The sequence below is a fragment of the Gallinula chloropus genome, assembly GCF_964237585.1.
Source record: "Gallinula chloropus genome assembly, chromosome: 15".
NCBI lineage: Eukaryota > Metazoa > Chordata > Aves > Gruiformes > Rallidae > Gallinula > Gallinula chloropus.
Genome location: NC_140100.1, coordinates 5,430,426 through 5,448,580, shown reverse-complemented (window position 1 = coordinate 5,448,580; position 18,155 = coordinate 5,430,426). Strand labels below are relative to the sequence as shown.

General features: G+C 43.3%; 1 protein-coding gene across 4 annotated transcripts in view; it reads right to left on the bottom strand.

The window, feature by feature from the left end:
• Positions 1-18,155, bottom strand: part of TOM1L2 (target of myb1 like 2 membrane trafficking protein) — a gene marked incomplete at its 5' end in the record, with an annotated part of 52,954 nt that overhangs the window by 22,688 nt on the left and 12,111 nt on the right. For 3 of the 4 annotated variants that reach the window (XM_084271045.1, XM_084271048.1, XM_084271046.1), the window contains 6 exons: positions 829-945; positions 1,701-1,859; positions 2,845-2,979; positions 7,329-7,478; positions 9,120-9,198; positions 9,838-9,922. In XM_084271045.1, the coding sequence (XP_084127171.1) occupies positions 829-945; positions 1,701-1,859; positions 2,845-2,979; positions 7,329-7,478; positions 9,120-9,198; positions 9,838-9,922 (725 nt within the window). The remainder of the gene's footprint in view (positions 1-828; positions 946-1,700; positions 1,860-2,844; positions 2,980-7,328; positions 7,479-9,119; positions 9,199-9,837; positions 9,923-18,155) is intronic. The other variant, XM_084271047.1, reaches the window with a different exon arrangement.

Here is an 18,155-nt window from a genome sequence, read left to right as displayed (position 1 = left end):
ATTCCCTGCCTTCCTCCAAATGTACTGCTGTGGCAGCCCATCCTCCCTGCTGGAAGATCAAAACAGAAGCCTATTTCTGAAGCTACAAAAAGGCAAATACCATGTTAAGGGCAGCAGCTGGAATGCTAGATCACAGCCTTCTCTGCTGCTCTGCATGTGGTACTGTGTTACTTTCCTCAGGCAAAAGGGCACCCCACTACCACTGGCCTGGGGAAACAGGTATGAAGAGCCATGAGCTCAGCTAAGCTGAGCATGAGTCTTCCCTTTTGAGATAATAAATGCTGTGCTGGATTGGGATTTTCCTGCAAAGAAAGCCCTTGTGACTACCCAGTTTAACCCTCTGGACAGCTTGAAACTTCACCCAAATGCCTGTCTTAAGCCTCTACATTGAGGAGAAGCTTTAGCTCATCTTCTGGAGAGATGGTTCATATACAGCCCTGGGCTGGAAACATGGAGTGTTCTTTTCTTGCACAGTGACCAGGAATGTTTTGCCACTGTATGAGTGATGATGGAGGATGCAAAAGAAGCAGAAATGCTCAGGGCTTACAAAGCCTATCAAAATTTTAAGCTGTTTTGTGGTAAAAGAGGATGTTTATTAATCATGGAAAAATTCTAGTTACAAGTTTCAAGAGAAGCTAGGAAATCCTTGTCACTGAAAGCTTTAACAAAGGAAGAATATCGAGTGATGAGACCAAAAGGGTTCAAGTGCAGCCTACATCAATTTTGTAAAGCAAGAAAACCAAGGCAGTGAATTACAACAAGACCCACCCTCCCAGAGAAACTCAAGGACAGGAAGGATCAAAATCATATTTGCTAAGAAACAGGTACCTGGAGTAACTCAAGGTCTGAGGAATCCTCTTGCCCAGGTACCATTTCTGTCAGCATTTCAGACATCACTTTTGTATTCCCACGAACAATATCCAGCTCACTGCGCAGCCGGGCAATCTAAAGGGGGTAAAAAGACAGCAAAACACTGCATAATCTTTTGGTTTAAGCAGATCATTTTCAAGAACAGACTTTGTGATACCTCTGGTTCTGTCTGATATATCTGAGGCTCCAGACATTCTAGCAGGGGAAGCAAAATGTAAACATAAAAAGCTTACCCTGGAGAGCATTTTAGAGAAGCAACAGAGAAAGAAAATAACTTTGCAGAACTGCTCACTATCGTTACAAACCCAGATGTGCTATGCTTGCATGGAAGGGAAGCACTGAAAACAGCAGCCAAAACCAGACCTTGGTTGCAGTACACCCTGCAAGTGAGGGGAAAGATGTTCATATTTTGGGCAGGATCTTTGGCTCTGAAATTATTCTTTGTGCAGAGAGAAAAGCTCTTTCATTAGGGCATTTGCAAGGGTCTTGAGGATGCAGGCTTAGATCCTGTTAGCATGACTTCCTGCATCTGTAAGCAATTCTGTGCCTTTAAAGGAGGGGGCTAATGAGAATAACTGCTAACACACTGCACAGCCACTGAGCAGACTGGTGCATCCAGTGGTGAGGTTTCCTAACTGATGCCATTAGGAGGCCACACACAAATTGAAAGCCCAGATCATACAGTATAATAGGAGGAAAGATTACTAAGTAGAACCAGACCTAGAAGGCAATCAAAGTCAAACCAGTTAAAATGAAAGTTCCGCCGACACCAATTGGTTTCTAATTTGATCTGCTGAAAGTCTCACTCAAAAGAATCATCATCCCAGTACCTGTTCAGAATTAGCAGTGATGGGACCAGTCACATTCAGAGCTGGGGCCTGAGGAGCAGAATACGCCGTTGGGGAAGATGAAGAATAAGAACTGGTGCTCATCCTTTGCTGAGACTGTGAATTGTGCATATTTGAGGCGGGATCAACTTCAGGAACACTCTGCCACATCAGAAAGACAGAAGTTCAAATGCTGAATTGTGACAGCACTTGCTTTGTCAGCAACCTCAGGCCAAATATGCTCAAATATAGAACATAATTGCACCTTGTGGAAGAAGGTCAGTGTAGTTATGAGAACAGACTGGCAGGCCAGCCCACAAACAGACAGCTGCAAAGAAATCCATGCCCCTATCTTTTGACCCAACCCACATGCTTTTAAGTCAATTTACCTTTACAAGAAAAGTGAGAAGCAAAATAAAAACAAGAGCCAAAGATAAATAATTATAAATTATTTTAAACTAGGAATTAAGTTGCACACTTACAAAAAATGATGTGATACACAGATATTGGATTTAATTAATCTTGACACGAGAATTGTAATCTTTTAGTCCTTGATCACTTGCATTTACCACTTCAAAGATTAATTAACTTCAGTTTTCAGCGTGAATAATCAGAACACCTGTGATCATTATGTTACTTCCTAGCAGCAGTTCTGCCAACTTTACAGATCAAACTTTTCAAAGGTCTAACAATCTCACATTACCATAAGATCAATAATCATAAGATTCAGACCCTGTATACCTTTAAAAACCAGAAGACCTTGGTTCAGGGTTATCACTAACAGAAACTACTGTACTTTTGAGAAAAAGAAGTAAATCTCAATGATGTGTCTTGCTGGACTCCGTCTGAACAAATCAGCTGCATTTGTCTGGTGGTTTTGTGGTACAAGACAAGTGTACAAACCTCTTCCAAACTCTTTTCTTCTCAGATTGACTCAAGGGAGGAGACTCCACTAGCTTATCAGCAATTCATGTAGCTGCATTATACTTCTCCTACATGCTCGTTCACTAATAAAAAAGTCCTTTCAGGACTGAGAAAATAAGCCAAATTTGGAGAAATTGGAGAAGAATGAAGAGCACTTACCCAACTATTTACAGATCTCAAGAAAAAACCCAAACAAACGTGGAATTGCAGTGCTGCAGCTTACCCTCTGCGGTGTGTGTATTGGAGACAGAGCATCAAGATCTGCCATGGGAAACTCTATGCCTTTCCTCTTGAGTTCTTCATAAATATGCACTACTCCAGTTAAATCAGGGCTACTTCGAAAGGCATCAGCCCAAGCCTGGAAAACAAGAAGCATTATCTATAAACCTTCCAAACAGAATTCCAGCTCCACCCTGACCTTAGATACTGACTACAAATGCTTTCATGTATTTCAGCTTCAAAGGGAAGCAAGCTGTAATCACGAGAGCCAGTCTAAAAGATCCTGCAAATATTATTAAGTCAATCACGTCCGCATTTATTCAAGCATAAAATAGACAGGAACCCAGTGCACAGAAGCTGTGTCTAGCCCCTGACATCATCAAAATCTGTAAATGCAAATTAAAGCCTGTTCAAATCTCCTCTACTTAGCACTGATTGCATGCTGCTCTTTTCTTGCATATTCAATGGCCAGTGACCCACCAAAAAGAGTCAGTATGAAAGATTACATTGATCTAAGCAAAATTCATAACATCATACAATAATCTTGGGTCATCTGAATTTACTTTGTGAAACACCCTCATTTGTTGCCAAAGGAGAAACACGGCTGTCAAGTTTTCTTTGGTATTTGGAACAAACTTAAATGAGGAGCTTCTGAGGTTCTTATGCTGTGAAACAAGCAGTCCCATGAGCAGCAGCACTAACGAGGCCTGGGTTCCTACAGAGCATATCCAGCACTTAGACACCCCGGTGTGTCAGAAAGAACAAGTTTAAAGGGAGAATTTCCCAGAGCCAGAACACTCATAATGTCTCTCCCCCATGAATTCTCTCGTGTCTAAAAAGACTTCAATTCACATTTGAGCTTTGCCTTTAGTGGGTGTACTAAGTGTTTGTCTTTGCTAGCCAGCCTCCTGTACTCGTGAAGCTGCTAGGAGCATCATACCTAGAAAGACTCTATCCCCTTTCACTTTTGCTGGAAATCAGACAAGTATTAAAGATTTAGGGGAAGGAAAAATGGAAATATTATGCCTCAGAAAGGAAGCGTTCCCCAAACCCCCACAATATGTGAGGCAGAGTATCAGTGCTGGATCCAGAACTACTGCGAGACGTTTGTGTGGGCTCTGAACTTAATTCATTTAGTCATCACTTTTACACTAGTTCTTTGACTATTTTTATTTTAAAAGCTGTTCTTAACCACTTTTTGTATTTGAGAAGAGAGAAATCAAAGACAGCAAAACAAGATAAGAAATCGTATTAATATTTAACTTAAATTCCCATTCTGTTCAATCCTAAGAAAGATCATTTCCCACCCTGTGTGCCCAGGAGACAATCTATTATCAGTTGTAAGCTAACAATTCTGGGTTTGCTTCTCAGCTTTGTTAAAGAGTAAATCAACTGCATCAACTGCTCTGATGCAGCTCAAGTCCAAACAGCCCTATCTGAGCCAGAGGAAACAGCTCCAACTGCAAAAAGCCATTCTGTTTCCTTGGCTCTGACCTTCCACACCATCCCAAACTCTGACACAGGTATTAACTGTACAAGTAACTCCACCCCTGCGTTTTCTCTGCGTTTTCAATTTACATAAGAAGTCACCTGAATGATGCTTCTATATAATGGTGTTCCCCACTTCAACTCTACTTGCAAGTAAGGGTGAAAAATGTTGGGCAAGGGATGCTCTATTTAATAGTGACTCAGAAAGGAGCTCAGAGGCAGAAGTATGCTGCGTTGCTGCCCCCAACTTCTAATGAGGCTTGTTTGCCCACCAGGATATACTAATGCATCCTCTCTTTCACTGGCTTCCTACAGATTTTGTTGAAGTGGACTCACTTCTTTCACACTCAACATTTTTAATATATTCTCTTTTCTGTAACTCTCTTCCCTGGAGAAAGGAGACACTTTCATTAGTATTCTTCTTTGCCTGTGCTGGAAGCATTATCTACATTAGTGTGTCTCTCAGAGGTCTCAAGCAGGACTAGGCACTATTGTCCTAAGTGCTATCTACACACATTGTAAGACAATCCCTGTCCTAGACAGCTTACAGTTCAACTAGGCAACATTAATACTAGCTCTGCTTTATGGATAAGGAGCTACACACAGAGCTTAGGAGACTCACCTGTTGCCCAAACAAGTGTATGGCAGAGGTAGGACTGAAGTCAGAACTTCTAAGACTTTGGGCCAGACTATCAAAGGTATTTAAGGATGCTGCTGTATAAATCCCACTTGGCACCTCAGTGTGCTCAAACAGGTTAATTAACTACTACTGCAAATCTGGCCCCGACATCAGTGACCATCACAAGACAATAGTTCCAGTGTCAGACACTCTCTAACACATGTACCCTCAAAAGAATTTGCTGTATCACTAGAAGTTTCCCCACGCTTCATCTTCGATGACACTGCTCGGCTACGGGGCAGCAAGGTGGTGTGACCTCTGGTGTGACCTCTGAGGTGATAGGCAAGCTTTTACCAGAGGCACAGCAACAAGGAGTATTTCCAAGGCCTTTCAGCAGGGTGAAGAAGGAAGGATAAGCAGTATGTAATGCATGCTAATTCACGTACACTGGGAAATAGATTGAGAAAGTGAGACACAGGATACCCAGCATCTCAGAACAGCCAAGACTCTAGATAAGAATTTGGATGGTAGCATCATCTCCCCTTGCCATGGCAAGGCCCAGGAGTACAAGAGCTGTATGGCTGAAGACACATGGTGTTTGTACATTTTTTTCCCATGCTTTCAAGTGCTATTAATCCTCTCATTTCTGTTCTTGTTAATTCCCTGATATCAAATTGTAAAAAGCCTACAGAAGGGGATAAGCGTTATGTTAGTGGAGCAGAGCTGAGAAGAGATCAGCCCCCTGGAACAGAGTTAACTCCAACTGTAGGGAGCTCTAAAGAGCAAAGTCTAAGCTGAGCAAAGTGGTCATGATGCACAGATATTTTGGGGAGGTGTGCCCACAGGGCAGCTGAGATGAGTGACTGCAGTTGCTTTTCCAAACTTGTCAGGCAATCTGGAAAACAAAGTCCCCTGCCACCTCCAGCTAACGAGACACTAACAGATCCCACCCACAGGCAACTTTCATAATTCTCAAGCTTTTTATACCAAAAGGCATTTAGTACCCAGAGTGAGGCTTTTAGCTCTCTGCACTAAGGCTCCTCAGATAAAGCTGGTTTATACACTCAGGCAGCGACTGTGGCTTTTTGGTTCTGTTACAAACACTTTCGTCTTAGTTGCTCTGATGACTGGAAATCCATTTAAATCCTGGCCCCAGCATCCTCTAGAACACTGGAGCAGAGCAAACAGGGTAGAAACACGCACAGTTTCTCTTTATGGCTCAGTGTTTAACCTCCTCTCCCGGTCACCGCGTGCATCAGCTCTCCCACCACAGCAGGCTCAGGCAGATGCACCAGAATTCATTTTAATAATTTCATTCCTTTTGTGCTATTTTATTTCTTTAAAAAAGCCTTGAGATCAGAGACCAGAAATAAAGGGACCCCAATGCAATTCCCACCTAATTTCCCCACCCAGCCTATTTTCTGTTTGGAAATCACTTATGTACATTGTCACGCTCTAACGATGTCCTATCTGTGCATCCAGATAACAAATAAAGCAGCAGAAATTCAGCTGCAAGCTTTGCCACAAAAATCCAAAGTATATTTGGAAAGCTGTGCTAAGCATTTGTAAATACCTCCCCACAAGAACCACTGCAGCAGGTTTATATCACTTTAAATACGCAGTGTCTTTTATTCTCTGGTGTACGCAATAGCCTGTAGGAGCTTAGTGATAAAGCTTCCTATAATTGTCAAATTTCCTCCAGGCAGGCACCAATGTTTCCTCATGTGTTGCTAATGGTTTGTGGAATTAACATGGCTGTTTATTGTTATGCTGCACAGAAGGAGAAGTGGCAGACAGGCCTATGTCTGAACTTCCCCACTGCAGGCAAGGATCTGACAGTTCACTTTTACTACACAATAACCAGAGAAAAGACACCAAAACCATTTTAACTCCTATATGGTCATTTACTTCTCTATAACTGACTTTAAAAGGAATTCAGAATGCTTTCTGATGGAGGGAAACAGCTTCATTTTATGGTCAGGGAAACAGACACAGAAAGGTAAGTGTTCTGCAACTGACAGCAAAAGCACGGTCCTCTAAAATTTCCTTGCCTCAGATGACAAGCCCATCACAGAAGCAGGTCTCCAGCTCCTAGATCTGACCATTAAATTGCAAAGCCATCCACTTATCTTCCATTAAGTCCTCTTGTTTTTGAGTGGAGTGGTACCTCTCTAACTGGAATCCAGACACTTCTCCCTGGACACAATGTGTATGCGTGTGCATGTCTGCTCTTCCCTGCCAGCCTGGATATATTGTTTGTTTTTACATATAAAAAACTGCCACATTTTTAATGATGACAGCATGCTTAGTGATGCATAGCACTGAAGCAGACATTCCTTATTTCAGGCAGCAACATATGGAAGCAGAGACAAGCTGTGTACCTGAATCAACGCTAGTACTTTATCCTGTACAATAGTGGGGGGATTATTCTTGGGCGAGATGATTTTCACCAGAACACCATCGATGAAGTCACGGTTTGCCACTAAGACATGAAAGCGATGGCCACAGTTCTTCACACAGGTCTCCAACACCTACACACACACAAAAAAAAGCCATTCATTGTTGGAGCAAAGCTTGATCACACACACAGCACCTACCTGGCTGGTTTCTGATTTGGTTTTGTTTTGGTGTTTTACTTTTAAAACTTCTGATCGGAGAGAAGATAGAGGATAAATAATTACACTCTCTTACACTCTCTTAGTTCTTTTTTTCTTCCCTAATTTTACCAAAAGGCATTATCTCTACACACACATTTAGAGGTACCTCACCCACCATTAACATATTTGGGCCACTTCTGTTTTCCAGGTTAAGAAATACAAAGTTTCTTCCTCTTCAAAGCAGAACTTTCCAACCTGCACGGCTGAACAGCTAGGTACATCACATTGCATCAAGAGCAGGTAAGACAGAGGACATCCTGTCACAGTGACATATTACCATGCTGTGGCGCTCCACCATTTTCTACCTACCTGGAACACAGCTGGACCCAGTTGCTCTGAGCTATAAGCCATGTTTTAGAGTTGGGAATTCAGGTGAATGATCTTCATTCATTCAAAACACTCCCTTGTGAATGCTCTGACAGGTTATACTTTGACACATTTTCCCCCTGCAACCTAGCTAGAGGCACCTTCCACTTGCCATTCAACTGCCAGGGAAGAACAGCTGTTGATTTTTCTCTGAAGAACATGATTAGCATGGAGATAAATCCAACGCGTCACTTCTCCTTACAGCCATGCCTAATAACCACTGTGACTCTCTATCTGAGGAGTCTGTAATTACTCTCCTACTTCAGCTATTTTCATCAGCCCTGATGACACAGACTTGTTCCTGATGAATTTCGCTCCTTCCTGCACAATGGATAATCTCATGGTTTGGTCTTTGGTAATCTGTCAAAATGACAATCCCGGGTAGGGAACGGCAAGAAGACAGAAAGCACAGTCATGCTTTGTCAGGGAGATGCAACAAGAGCTCTCAGGGAGAATCATACAGATCACCTACCTACAGCAGTACAACTCCATCTAGTTACTGCTGCTCATTCCTCAGGCTGCTGCGGCGGCGCTGAGCCTGCCCAGCACCACGCTGCATTACCCAGGATACCCCTAGCTAAAGTCATCAGTAGGAAAGGTCACTGGCAAATTATCTCAAACCTTAGCAGTGCTGCCTAAATGCACAGAATATAATTTACACTTTATTGAGTGAAATTAGATCAGCATAAATTAGTGCAAGTCTCCCACAGAGATCCATTCACAAGGGAAATTGTGCATCAGCTACTTATGAAGCTGAAAATATGGGAAGTTCATCATCCTCACTTGCAGATATGCCCACAGCCACTGTCTTGGAGTGGAGAAATTGCAGGGCACAGGGGGATGAGTGTAGAAGGGAAAACCCCAAAGGGTACACAGGCCCATTTGGGCTACTTTAACTTTCCTCAGTCAGTACTTGGGATGAATAAGAGCCCAGAAACAAAGCAGAAATCAACTGAGTCAGAAAAACACTATGCAAAGCTTCCAGTAACTCTTCCCAAGAAAGTGAGGAAGCAATTGGAGAGAAGAAAAGGTCAGAGCAGTGGCTGTTAAAGCGAAGAGTGTGTACGTTCAAGAGAGTGCCAGGAAAAGGAAAATGACAAAAGAAAAGGGTTCTGCCCTTTCGAGGCATTCCAGCCTGCCCCCACTCACCGTCAGCGCCAGCATGACCTCCCTGTAATTTTTGTTTCCATTCAGCCTCTTCTTCAGCGCTCGAATGGCATCCTTTGGACTGGGGAGAAACACACCATTTTTAGAACACAGCTCAGATGCTTTTCACATGCCATATACTGTGAGAAAAGGAATCCTTTACCATTTCCAGATGGACAAAAGTATATGTGTTATCTTTAGATAACTTGACTACAATCAAACTAGGGTCATGCAGAATTATGTGAGAAGACAAGATACCATAGAAGTCAAGGCCAGAGTAATGCCTGAGGCCTCCAAAAAGGCAGAATGTTGATCAAGCAGGAAAGAAAAAGGCCCAGGGCATAAGACCAGTGATCAGTTCTGCAAACTGCAAGCAGCATGGCATTCCTGGTGCTGAAGGAGATGTATCAGAGAAGCACTATGTTCAAATGGCTGAAATTAATAGCATTGCAGCACTGCAAAGAGATAGGCCTGCTGAAAATAAGAACCCTGGAATTACAGGCTTGGTACCCTCGCCAACATCGTTTTTCATGACAGCCCTCCCAAGCAGGGACCGACCGCAGAAAGTGCTGCATCATACAGTAGTTTTCTGAAATGTCCACACTCAAACTATGAGCATCTGCCCCAGATGAGCTCCCTGCACGTCCTCACATGCAGGACAGAGTACAACTGGATGCAGACTGTGCTTGTGAACCTCTCAGTCTGCTGGAGTAGCACATACCCTTCTTCCGTCTCGTTGATAATGTCACAGATCTCCATGTTAAGTGTCCAGTCTTCACTCTGCAGAGAGCCATCCGTGGCCTTTTCTGTAAAGACAAGACAAATAGATCTTTTCACATATTCCCAATTAGATACTTCAATCCATCTTCAGGTACTCTGAGCTTGAAGCTGTCCAGTCAAAGAAAGACAGGGAAAAAAATAAAGTCCCCACTGATTGTAAGCAATGTCAAACCTTTCCTCCTGGTCTTAGGGATCAGCACAGAAGTTTCCAGACAGAATCAATTATCCCTCAACCTTACTAGCTTCAGCCCACATAGAAGGGCTGTTTGTCAAAGACTTCTGAATTCCTGGGAGAGTAGGAAAATGTCAGCTAATTCCAATTTAAACTTCTCGGATGCTGCACTGCTGGCAACTTATGAGACAGGAAACTCTCTCCAAAATCAACACGACCTCCTCCCAGTTTTAGTAGGTAATACCTCCACGTGAACAAAGGGAAGAAAAATAGCAGCTTGGAGACAGAATTCAAGGAAGTCCAGAATTTCAGCACAAAAAGCACCACCAGCACATGAAAACATTCAGCACATGACAGCTCAGGTCTCAATACATTCATGGGCACCCCTTTTTGTGGTGCTTCCCTCAGTCTCACACTGTGTCCCCAGTCTCATCTCCATGCTGGGACTATGTACATATCTACTAAGCACAATTCACCTTCCTCCTGACTCCCAAATGCACCCTCACCATGTGCATGGCAGGTAAGTCACTCTGGTATCAGACTTAATTCCACAGGAAGGATGACCTACAGCACTGTGACAGTGGCAGATGCCAGCTGTTGGCAGTTTAATTTATAGACATCTGCAGGAGTAGCATAACCATAACTTCAAGTAATCAGTTGACAAGAACTATTTCCTCCTTGGGATTTCCTCCTAAATCAATATAGTTCTGTGTAGCGGTGCCTAGAACATCCCCTGAACTTTCCACTTGCAGCATTCAAACGCTACCTGTGTGGAACTACCTGCATTGAACGTAAAGCCTGTTGCCAGAGAGACCTAAAAAAAGGGACCTTTGAAGCTGAACACACCCTTCTCCTCTAAATCAGTCTAGCTTTTTCTACAGATCCTTGGCATCCACTATTGGAAGGCAAACAGGGTAAACAAAGGTATTTTTAAAATGTAAAATTAACAAAGAAACCAAACAAAACTTCCAAACAATTGCAAAGCCAAATCAAAACCACAGGTACCATCTTATATATATGTATATTTTATTGATAAATATTCTTTGGAACCAAGCATCCTCCCACCTTTACATCAGACCCTCATGTGTCCCCAGAACAAGGCAGATTTTGAGACCACCAGGCTCCAAGGACTTCATGCATACCTTTTCCTGTTCACCATCAGTGTTTCGCCCATTAGCGTCCCTATCACTGTGACTGAGGATATAGATGCCCACAGCCCATAATTTTGGGATGTTATTTGAAGAAAGACTGTGTGTCTGGGTAATTCAAGTTTCAGTGACTTGTCTACACCAGAATTGTGGCTAAAGCAGCTCTACCAAGGACAGGAATCGCTCAAGTCCGACACAAACCAGATGGCTATGTGAAATCCAAGGAAAGATTGCTGAAAAGGAGCCATCTATCTCCAGAATGGAGAGGACACCATGGGAAAGGAGGTGAAGGAAAAGGAGACCATCCTTTGCATTGGGACACAGTGCTGCAAGGTGCACAGATCACAGCACAGGGCACGACCAAACAAAAATCTCCAATAAATACTGGATATGTTATAGAGTATTTTTAATTTAGTGCACTTTGACTATGTTAGGCAGGGATTCTCTTAAGGAAGAGTACAGGCAGCACTCTACTGTTTTCTGGGATACAGAAATTCATCTTTGTGCAGAGCTACTTGTAACAATCACTTTTATTAGCTGCGTTTTGTCCCTGTACGGTACGTAAGGCTTTACTGCTATAGAACCCTGCCTGCCTTCACCTCCATACAGTACCTGCTCCTTAGGAAAACATTTTATTTAACATTAGGGAGGAAAAAAACAACCCTTTAATAAGAAATGAAAAAGACTTCAAATCACTCTGTTGGAAAAGGTGATTCCCAAAGCTGCAAAGGATTTATCAGCACAGTGCTGCAAAATGACAGATTACACCTTCAAGAGAAGGTATTCCTTAAGCTGGGCATATGATTTGTTTCCTTTAATCAGAAAACTATATGAACAAATTTGTGTTTTCTTGACAGCATTTGGCATCAGGCAGCAACTTAGCAACGTTCCTACTCTCCAGTCTGCTGTAATAACTTTCTATAAACGACTGTGGAAAACGCTGATCCTGCACAAAGTCGTGCTACCAGCCAAGTCAGTCACTGGTCTTGTAAAACCCATTTAGTTAGGTTTATTTTGAGAAATTGTGTATATGGCAGTACTCCACTGCTAAAAGCTGTGGTGTTTTGGAGATGGTAGAGTCAAGAGATGCTGCTGCAGCTCTGTATGGAGCGAGACCCATCTGGGGTCCCCAGTAACCTCGCTTGGATTTCCTCTGAGATACACCAGGGAAAATGAAAACCTCTTTCTCCCGGAATGTTTGGTCACCACCTTTTATTTTTACATTTCTGTTCTTTAGTTGGTGGAAGATGTGTTTGAGACTGCGTGGCTTTTAGATGTAACAGTTGTCTTTTTGGAGAATTAGTTCTTTTCCCCCTGGGTAATTTTTAATTCGAGTAAGAGTTTGAAGCTAATTTTAGTCTCTTCTTCGGCACCAAAGAGCACACAAGCACTTGTCATCTGTACTCGTTTGTCCTTTGTTGGGTGTGTGACCCAGATTTGCTGCTGCAGTGCTCTCTGGACTGTTAGCAGGGAGTTAACTGACTGCAGGGAAGGGGTTGGTGTGATTTGTTTGAAGAGCAGTGCTACGCTGCGATGAATTGAAAGTCTGCAGAGCTCTTCCAGAACCAGAACGCCGCAGGTCATCAGCTCTGGATTTCTGGTGAAGCAGCTCTGCCCATGCTCTTCCCTAAGAGATTCCTTGGCCAACAGATCTAAAATGCATTAAGGATACTCAGTAACCTGCCCAGTATTTGTTGGATATTTTGGAAGTCATGCATCTCTGAGGCTGCTCCTCAAACAGCAAATAGATACAACTAACAAGATTAAACAGATTTTGAAAACCATCACAGAACTGCAAGGGAATGGCAGGCAAATCATGCAAATACCCTTTTTAAAAGTCACCAGTTCCTCAATCCCTTCAAGCTCATTTAAAAGGCATCTAAATGGCACTAATTCACACAAGGACTCTGGAACTTCACCAAAGGATTCCAGGGTGACATAAAAAAAAAGTTAAGGCAGAGAAGGAAACAAGCAACGAGTAGGATTCTTTCCTGCTCCTCCCCTCACCCAACCAGAGTTTATGGTATAGTTTAGTTGCATAACCAGAGAGCTGGCAACTCCCAGTCTAAGTGCCAAGGGTGCTGTGCACAGCTTCTGACCTGGGCACAACTCCACGCGCTGGGTTATTGCCGAGTTTGTCACCGCAGCCGGGGCCAGGAGTCGGTGTCTCACACAGAGACATGATACCTCCAGTGACACTATCAGAAAGTCTCTCCCAGAAGCAAGATGCTATCGGTTCCCACCACGTTTCCCAAATGAAAGCACAAATTCTGGTAGAAGGGAAGACAATCTGGCACTCTGTGCCTGACATGCCGCAGACCTTGGACACTGCACATGTGAACATGACCTTATGTCTAGTCTGTAAAGAAAAGTAGAAAAAAAAGTGTGCAATTTTTTCCTGCACACATTCCATCTGAGATCTAACTCTCATTGGCCCTATTTCCACACTCTGCCAAATGGCAAGATCAGTATTTTCTTACTCACACTGAAACAGAGTACGCTTTATGGCATTCAAAAGGCGCAGTAGGGCAAAGTTGTCAGTGCAAAGAGCCTTGGTGCACACCCTGCCCCAGCCAAGCCTCTTCCCAAGCAACCTGCTCTGACCTACGAGATGTCAGCACAAGGAAATGAAGCCAGACGTGCCCGTGTAACTGCCACACGATAAACAGGCTGTGCAGGGCAGGCCAGTAATGCTCTTTTAAATGCAGGGCAAAACCAGAAGAACTTTAACCACCCATCTTGAACGCAGGTCAAAAGTCACCTAGCAAAGAAATGCTAACACCAGTTCTCTGAAGTTGCTCTCAGAGCCCTTTTCAGTCCATAACACTCCTGCTTCAAAGTTAGAGCTCAGTGTTGATGGCACTCTAAAATTTGACTACCCTCACGTACGGATGGGGTAAAGCAGAATTCCACTCTCTTCCCTGCTTCCCCCTTTCAAATCTCATCTCTGACCATTACAGTGAACCCACCGATGGAGACAGCCTGAAGATTTTCATTAGGATTGGAACTGCACAAGTTGAAGCCCATCTGCTACTGAACTCACAGACTATCTGCATGCTCACACAGCCGAGACTGAAACACTGACTGCTCAAAGTACTGAGAGCATCTACTCTGGCTGAATGATGGCAGCAAGTCTGACCAAGGTAAACATTTCCCCAAGAGGTCTATCCATAAGCACCAGTAAGTGGCTGTGGTGCTGCATAATGTTCTTGAAAGTAAAGCCAAAAGTGAGAGCTAGATGATGTTTCACTAGCTACAAATCCCATGAAATGAAAATGGGAGAGCCGTGCTGTTTTCTGCCTCAATACCAGAATCTGGTGAACGAGCAGATCTTCGTGCTCAGAGAAGTCACAGTTTTCTCTCTTGGGACGTCTCCAGATGTTGCTTCAGAGACTCTCAATTCATGCATTTGTGAAGAGCCAGACAGGAAAAATCACCTTCTGTTTAGGCAAAAAGCACACAGACCACTGCACTGTGTGAGAGATCCCAAAGCAAGAAAGTTCCCATTCCAAATGTCTCCCCTTCCCTCTGACAGCGTCTGGTTTCCAAGCTACACAACACATCTGATTTGGTTTTTTGTTGTTGCTGCTTGAAAGTTCCTAAGATCTTAGATCTTTGTCTTGCCTCTGAACAGTCCACCTGCCTACCAGCTGTGCTCCAAGCCTGAAATTAGCAAATCAAACGGTCAGATGGGTTAAATTTCACTCTGCATAATATGTGACAGAGAACAGAAGAAGCCACAGTATTTGCAGGCTCTTACTCGCATCCGACTGGTCCCCCTCCCTTCATCTCAGTGGAGCTCTCCCAGAAGCAAGGGCTATCAGCTGAGGTCAACTGCAAAAAGCTTTTATAGAATGGACAAAGGTCTTTCAGAGTGGGGGGGGGGAAGAAAAAGAGTTTTGCAAGGCAATGCAAAACACATGAGATAGCTAGCTCACAGGGGAAGACAAGCTATTGAATGATAATGATAACATCTCTCCTGAGCTGTAGCTTATAGAATTGTTTTGCTTTAAAGCATCATTACATTTTGCTACTGCAGCTGTCTCTCTTGGATTCAACAAATCATCAATGACCTGCACTGAACCATCAATGAGACCTGGGGAAAGACCATACAGAGGCCATGGAAACATATTTCAGTTGTCCAAGCTAAATGAAGATAAGACTAAAAGATCCTCAGCATTCACATGGCCGCTGAGTTCAAGACATCTCACTCGGAAAACAAGAGACACACTAGAATAACACAGTTGGATACTCCTGGACTTAACAGTCTTGCTTTCTCTGTATTTGCCTTTAGAAAGACAGTCACGGACACTTAGACTTCACAGTAACCAACAGGAGGTTTTTTTCTTTTTTATCAAAACACTGCTATTAAAAATAAATGTGACTCATTCAAAATTCAAGATCAAAACTCAACTCTGAAGTGACTTACTCATAAAAACCTGCTGGTTTCTTTGTTAGAAAGCACAGCTCCAATAGCATTTTTCAATTAGCCACCTCACTGCTCCAAGTCCTTTTTCTTCATTCCTTATTTCACAGGGCTCTGAAAATGCTGAGCTTCACACTTCCAAAGAAAAAGCCAGTCAGCTAGAACAAACGGGCTCAATCTGAACTGCAAGGCATTACAGAGAAACGTGATTCGGGTTGTTCTGCTGCAGCACTGGTCATCCACTTGGACCACTGTGGGTTTTTCCAATTGATTTTAGCTATGGGTGCATCAAAACATTTTTGGGATGAAGTCATTTATCCTCCATTCATTGTTCTGCCAAAGTTTCTCGGGCTGAATAAATGAATAATCATAGTTTATAATGACTGTGGAGGCTACATTAAAATAAAATAACAAGAGAAGCTGGGGACATGTATATGTGCAATCATAACGAGTCTTTAGCTCGGATGCTGTTTGAAGGCACGCTGGCAGACTGGGAGCTGTCATTTTCTCCAATTAAACTTCACATATTCTTCTTTTTGAAGCTGCCGCCCAAATAACAACCTCCTTCAGACCTGCCTTCCAGATCACACTCACCTGCAAGCATGAATATGTAATATGCAATTACTGTGCCTTTTTAAAGGCCACGTGGTATTCAGAGTTACGCTACAACATTCCTGTGATTTAGAAAAGACATCGCCCAGCAGCGCCTACAAATGCAGCAGGAAACTCGAGCTGATTAACCCAGAGTAGCTGCACAGCAGCTTCTGAAGCAGAGCAAGGTGAATGGATTAATACATATTAAACAAATATTAACAGCCGTGTAAGATTCTCCTTTCATACTCAGATCAGAGCTTCACCTGCACAAGAACAAAACAGAAAGCCTCATAATAGTATCAGAATAGGCAAGAGAGCGTATCAGCCCGACTCGCTTAGTTTATCACATCTCAGAGGTCTTGATGCATTTGCAGGTTGTAAAAGCAGATGGACCTTCCAGTGCTACGCTACTGAATCGCCCAGAAATGGCCTTGCAGGGTAACCTGGTCCTGGCAGTTTCTGTACTCAGATGTCATTCATCTCAAGGCCAAGAGATGGTTTAGTCATAGTTCTTAAAAGCATTTGGAATCTGGATCCCAAGCAGAACGGTGTGTTTCTATACAATAAAGACTTTTGTTACAAATCTTCTCACTGCAGTTCCCCCAGCAGCAGAGATTGTTGCTGCTGACAGCATGCTCCGCTCGCCGACATGTGTATGTGAGTTGCTCTCTTTCAAAACAGATGGCAGAGAGTACTGCTGCTTTAAAACACAGTGAAATCCCTCTGATTTCACTTCACTTCTCTATTCTATGTAGCTTTAAAAACAAAACACAGAAACCCCAGCTTCCTCCTCTGCGCTGTAAACTCATTAAAGCCAACATGTTGACCCACGTACCATAAATAGCTGTCCTTCAGAGCTAGGTCATACGGCAGCAGCTCCCAGCTCATCAAGCCCTTTGCATGATTCGGAGGCGCTTTTCCCTAAATCTCAGCTTGTACCACACACTTCTTCACCTCTTTGAGCAGTGACCTTGGTCAGCTTCCCCCCATCTCACTGCAAACCCATGTTATTCAAACCGTGGTGGCTCCTTTACGACTGACAAACAAGGACTCGCTCACGTCAGAAATCAATACCCTAAAGCCTTCAATCAGAACTGTCAAAGCCGTTTTAAAATATACGTCCTGTATTAATGGATTTTAATGGGTTCGAGTGGAGATGTTTACCCTGTGATTTACTGTAGGGGAGCAACAAATCAATGTTCCTTTATGACACGTCACATCTCATGACAGACTGTCCCCTCGCATTGTTGTATCGGTGGAGATGATGGCTTGCCACTAAGCAAACATCTGTGATCTATTAGGCCACACTTCCAGCAGTCTAATATTATCACACCCTGAGTGTCCATCTTTCTTCGCTAGATGAGAGGCACGAAAGCGTAAATTAAAACCTTCCAGGTGACAAAGTGTTCTCCCTTGGATTTGCCTTTCCTGGATTTGACTGTGACTGCTGCGACTTGTCCCTGTGACTCTGTATGGGAGACACCATTGGCACAGTGTTGTTGGAATGGGTCAGAGCACTGGGACAGTTACCCAAGTCTCCTCCTCCTGTGAGGACAGAAAGGCGCTGTATCCCAACTTGCACCGACATTCAGTCACTTCCATGGGCAGAACTTGGATTGTAGTCTACTGCTTGCCAAAGGGGTTAATTTCTCCAAGGAATTTGCATAACTGGGGGGAAAAGGGACTACCTCGTTCCTTAATTTGGGCTACCAGTTCCTTAAATGAGAATCTCAGGTATTAACACACTGACATACTGGATGAATACTGCTCACCAACACTAGAAATACAAAATTTCTTCATAGCTGAGTCTTTAGTTCTCCTTACCCCACTTCACCCCCCCCAAAAAAAAGCCAAAGAAACTAGCCAAAAAACCTGAAAAAACCCAGTTGTCTTCCCAAAGCCCTCAGTAGCTGGGCAGC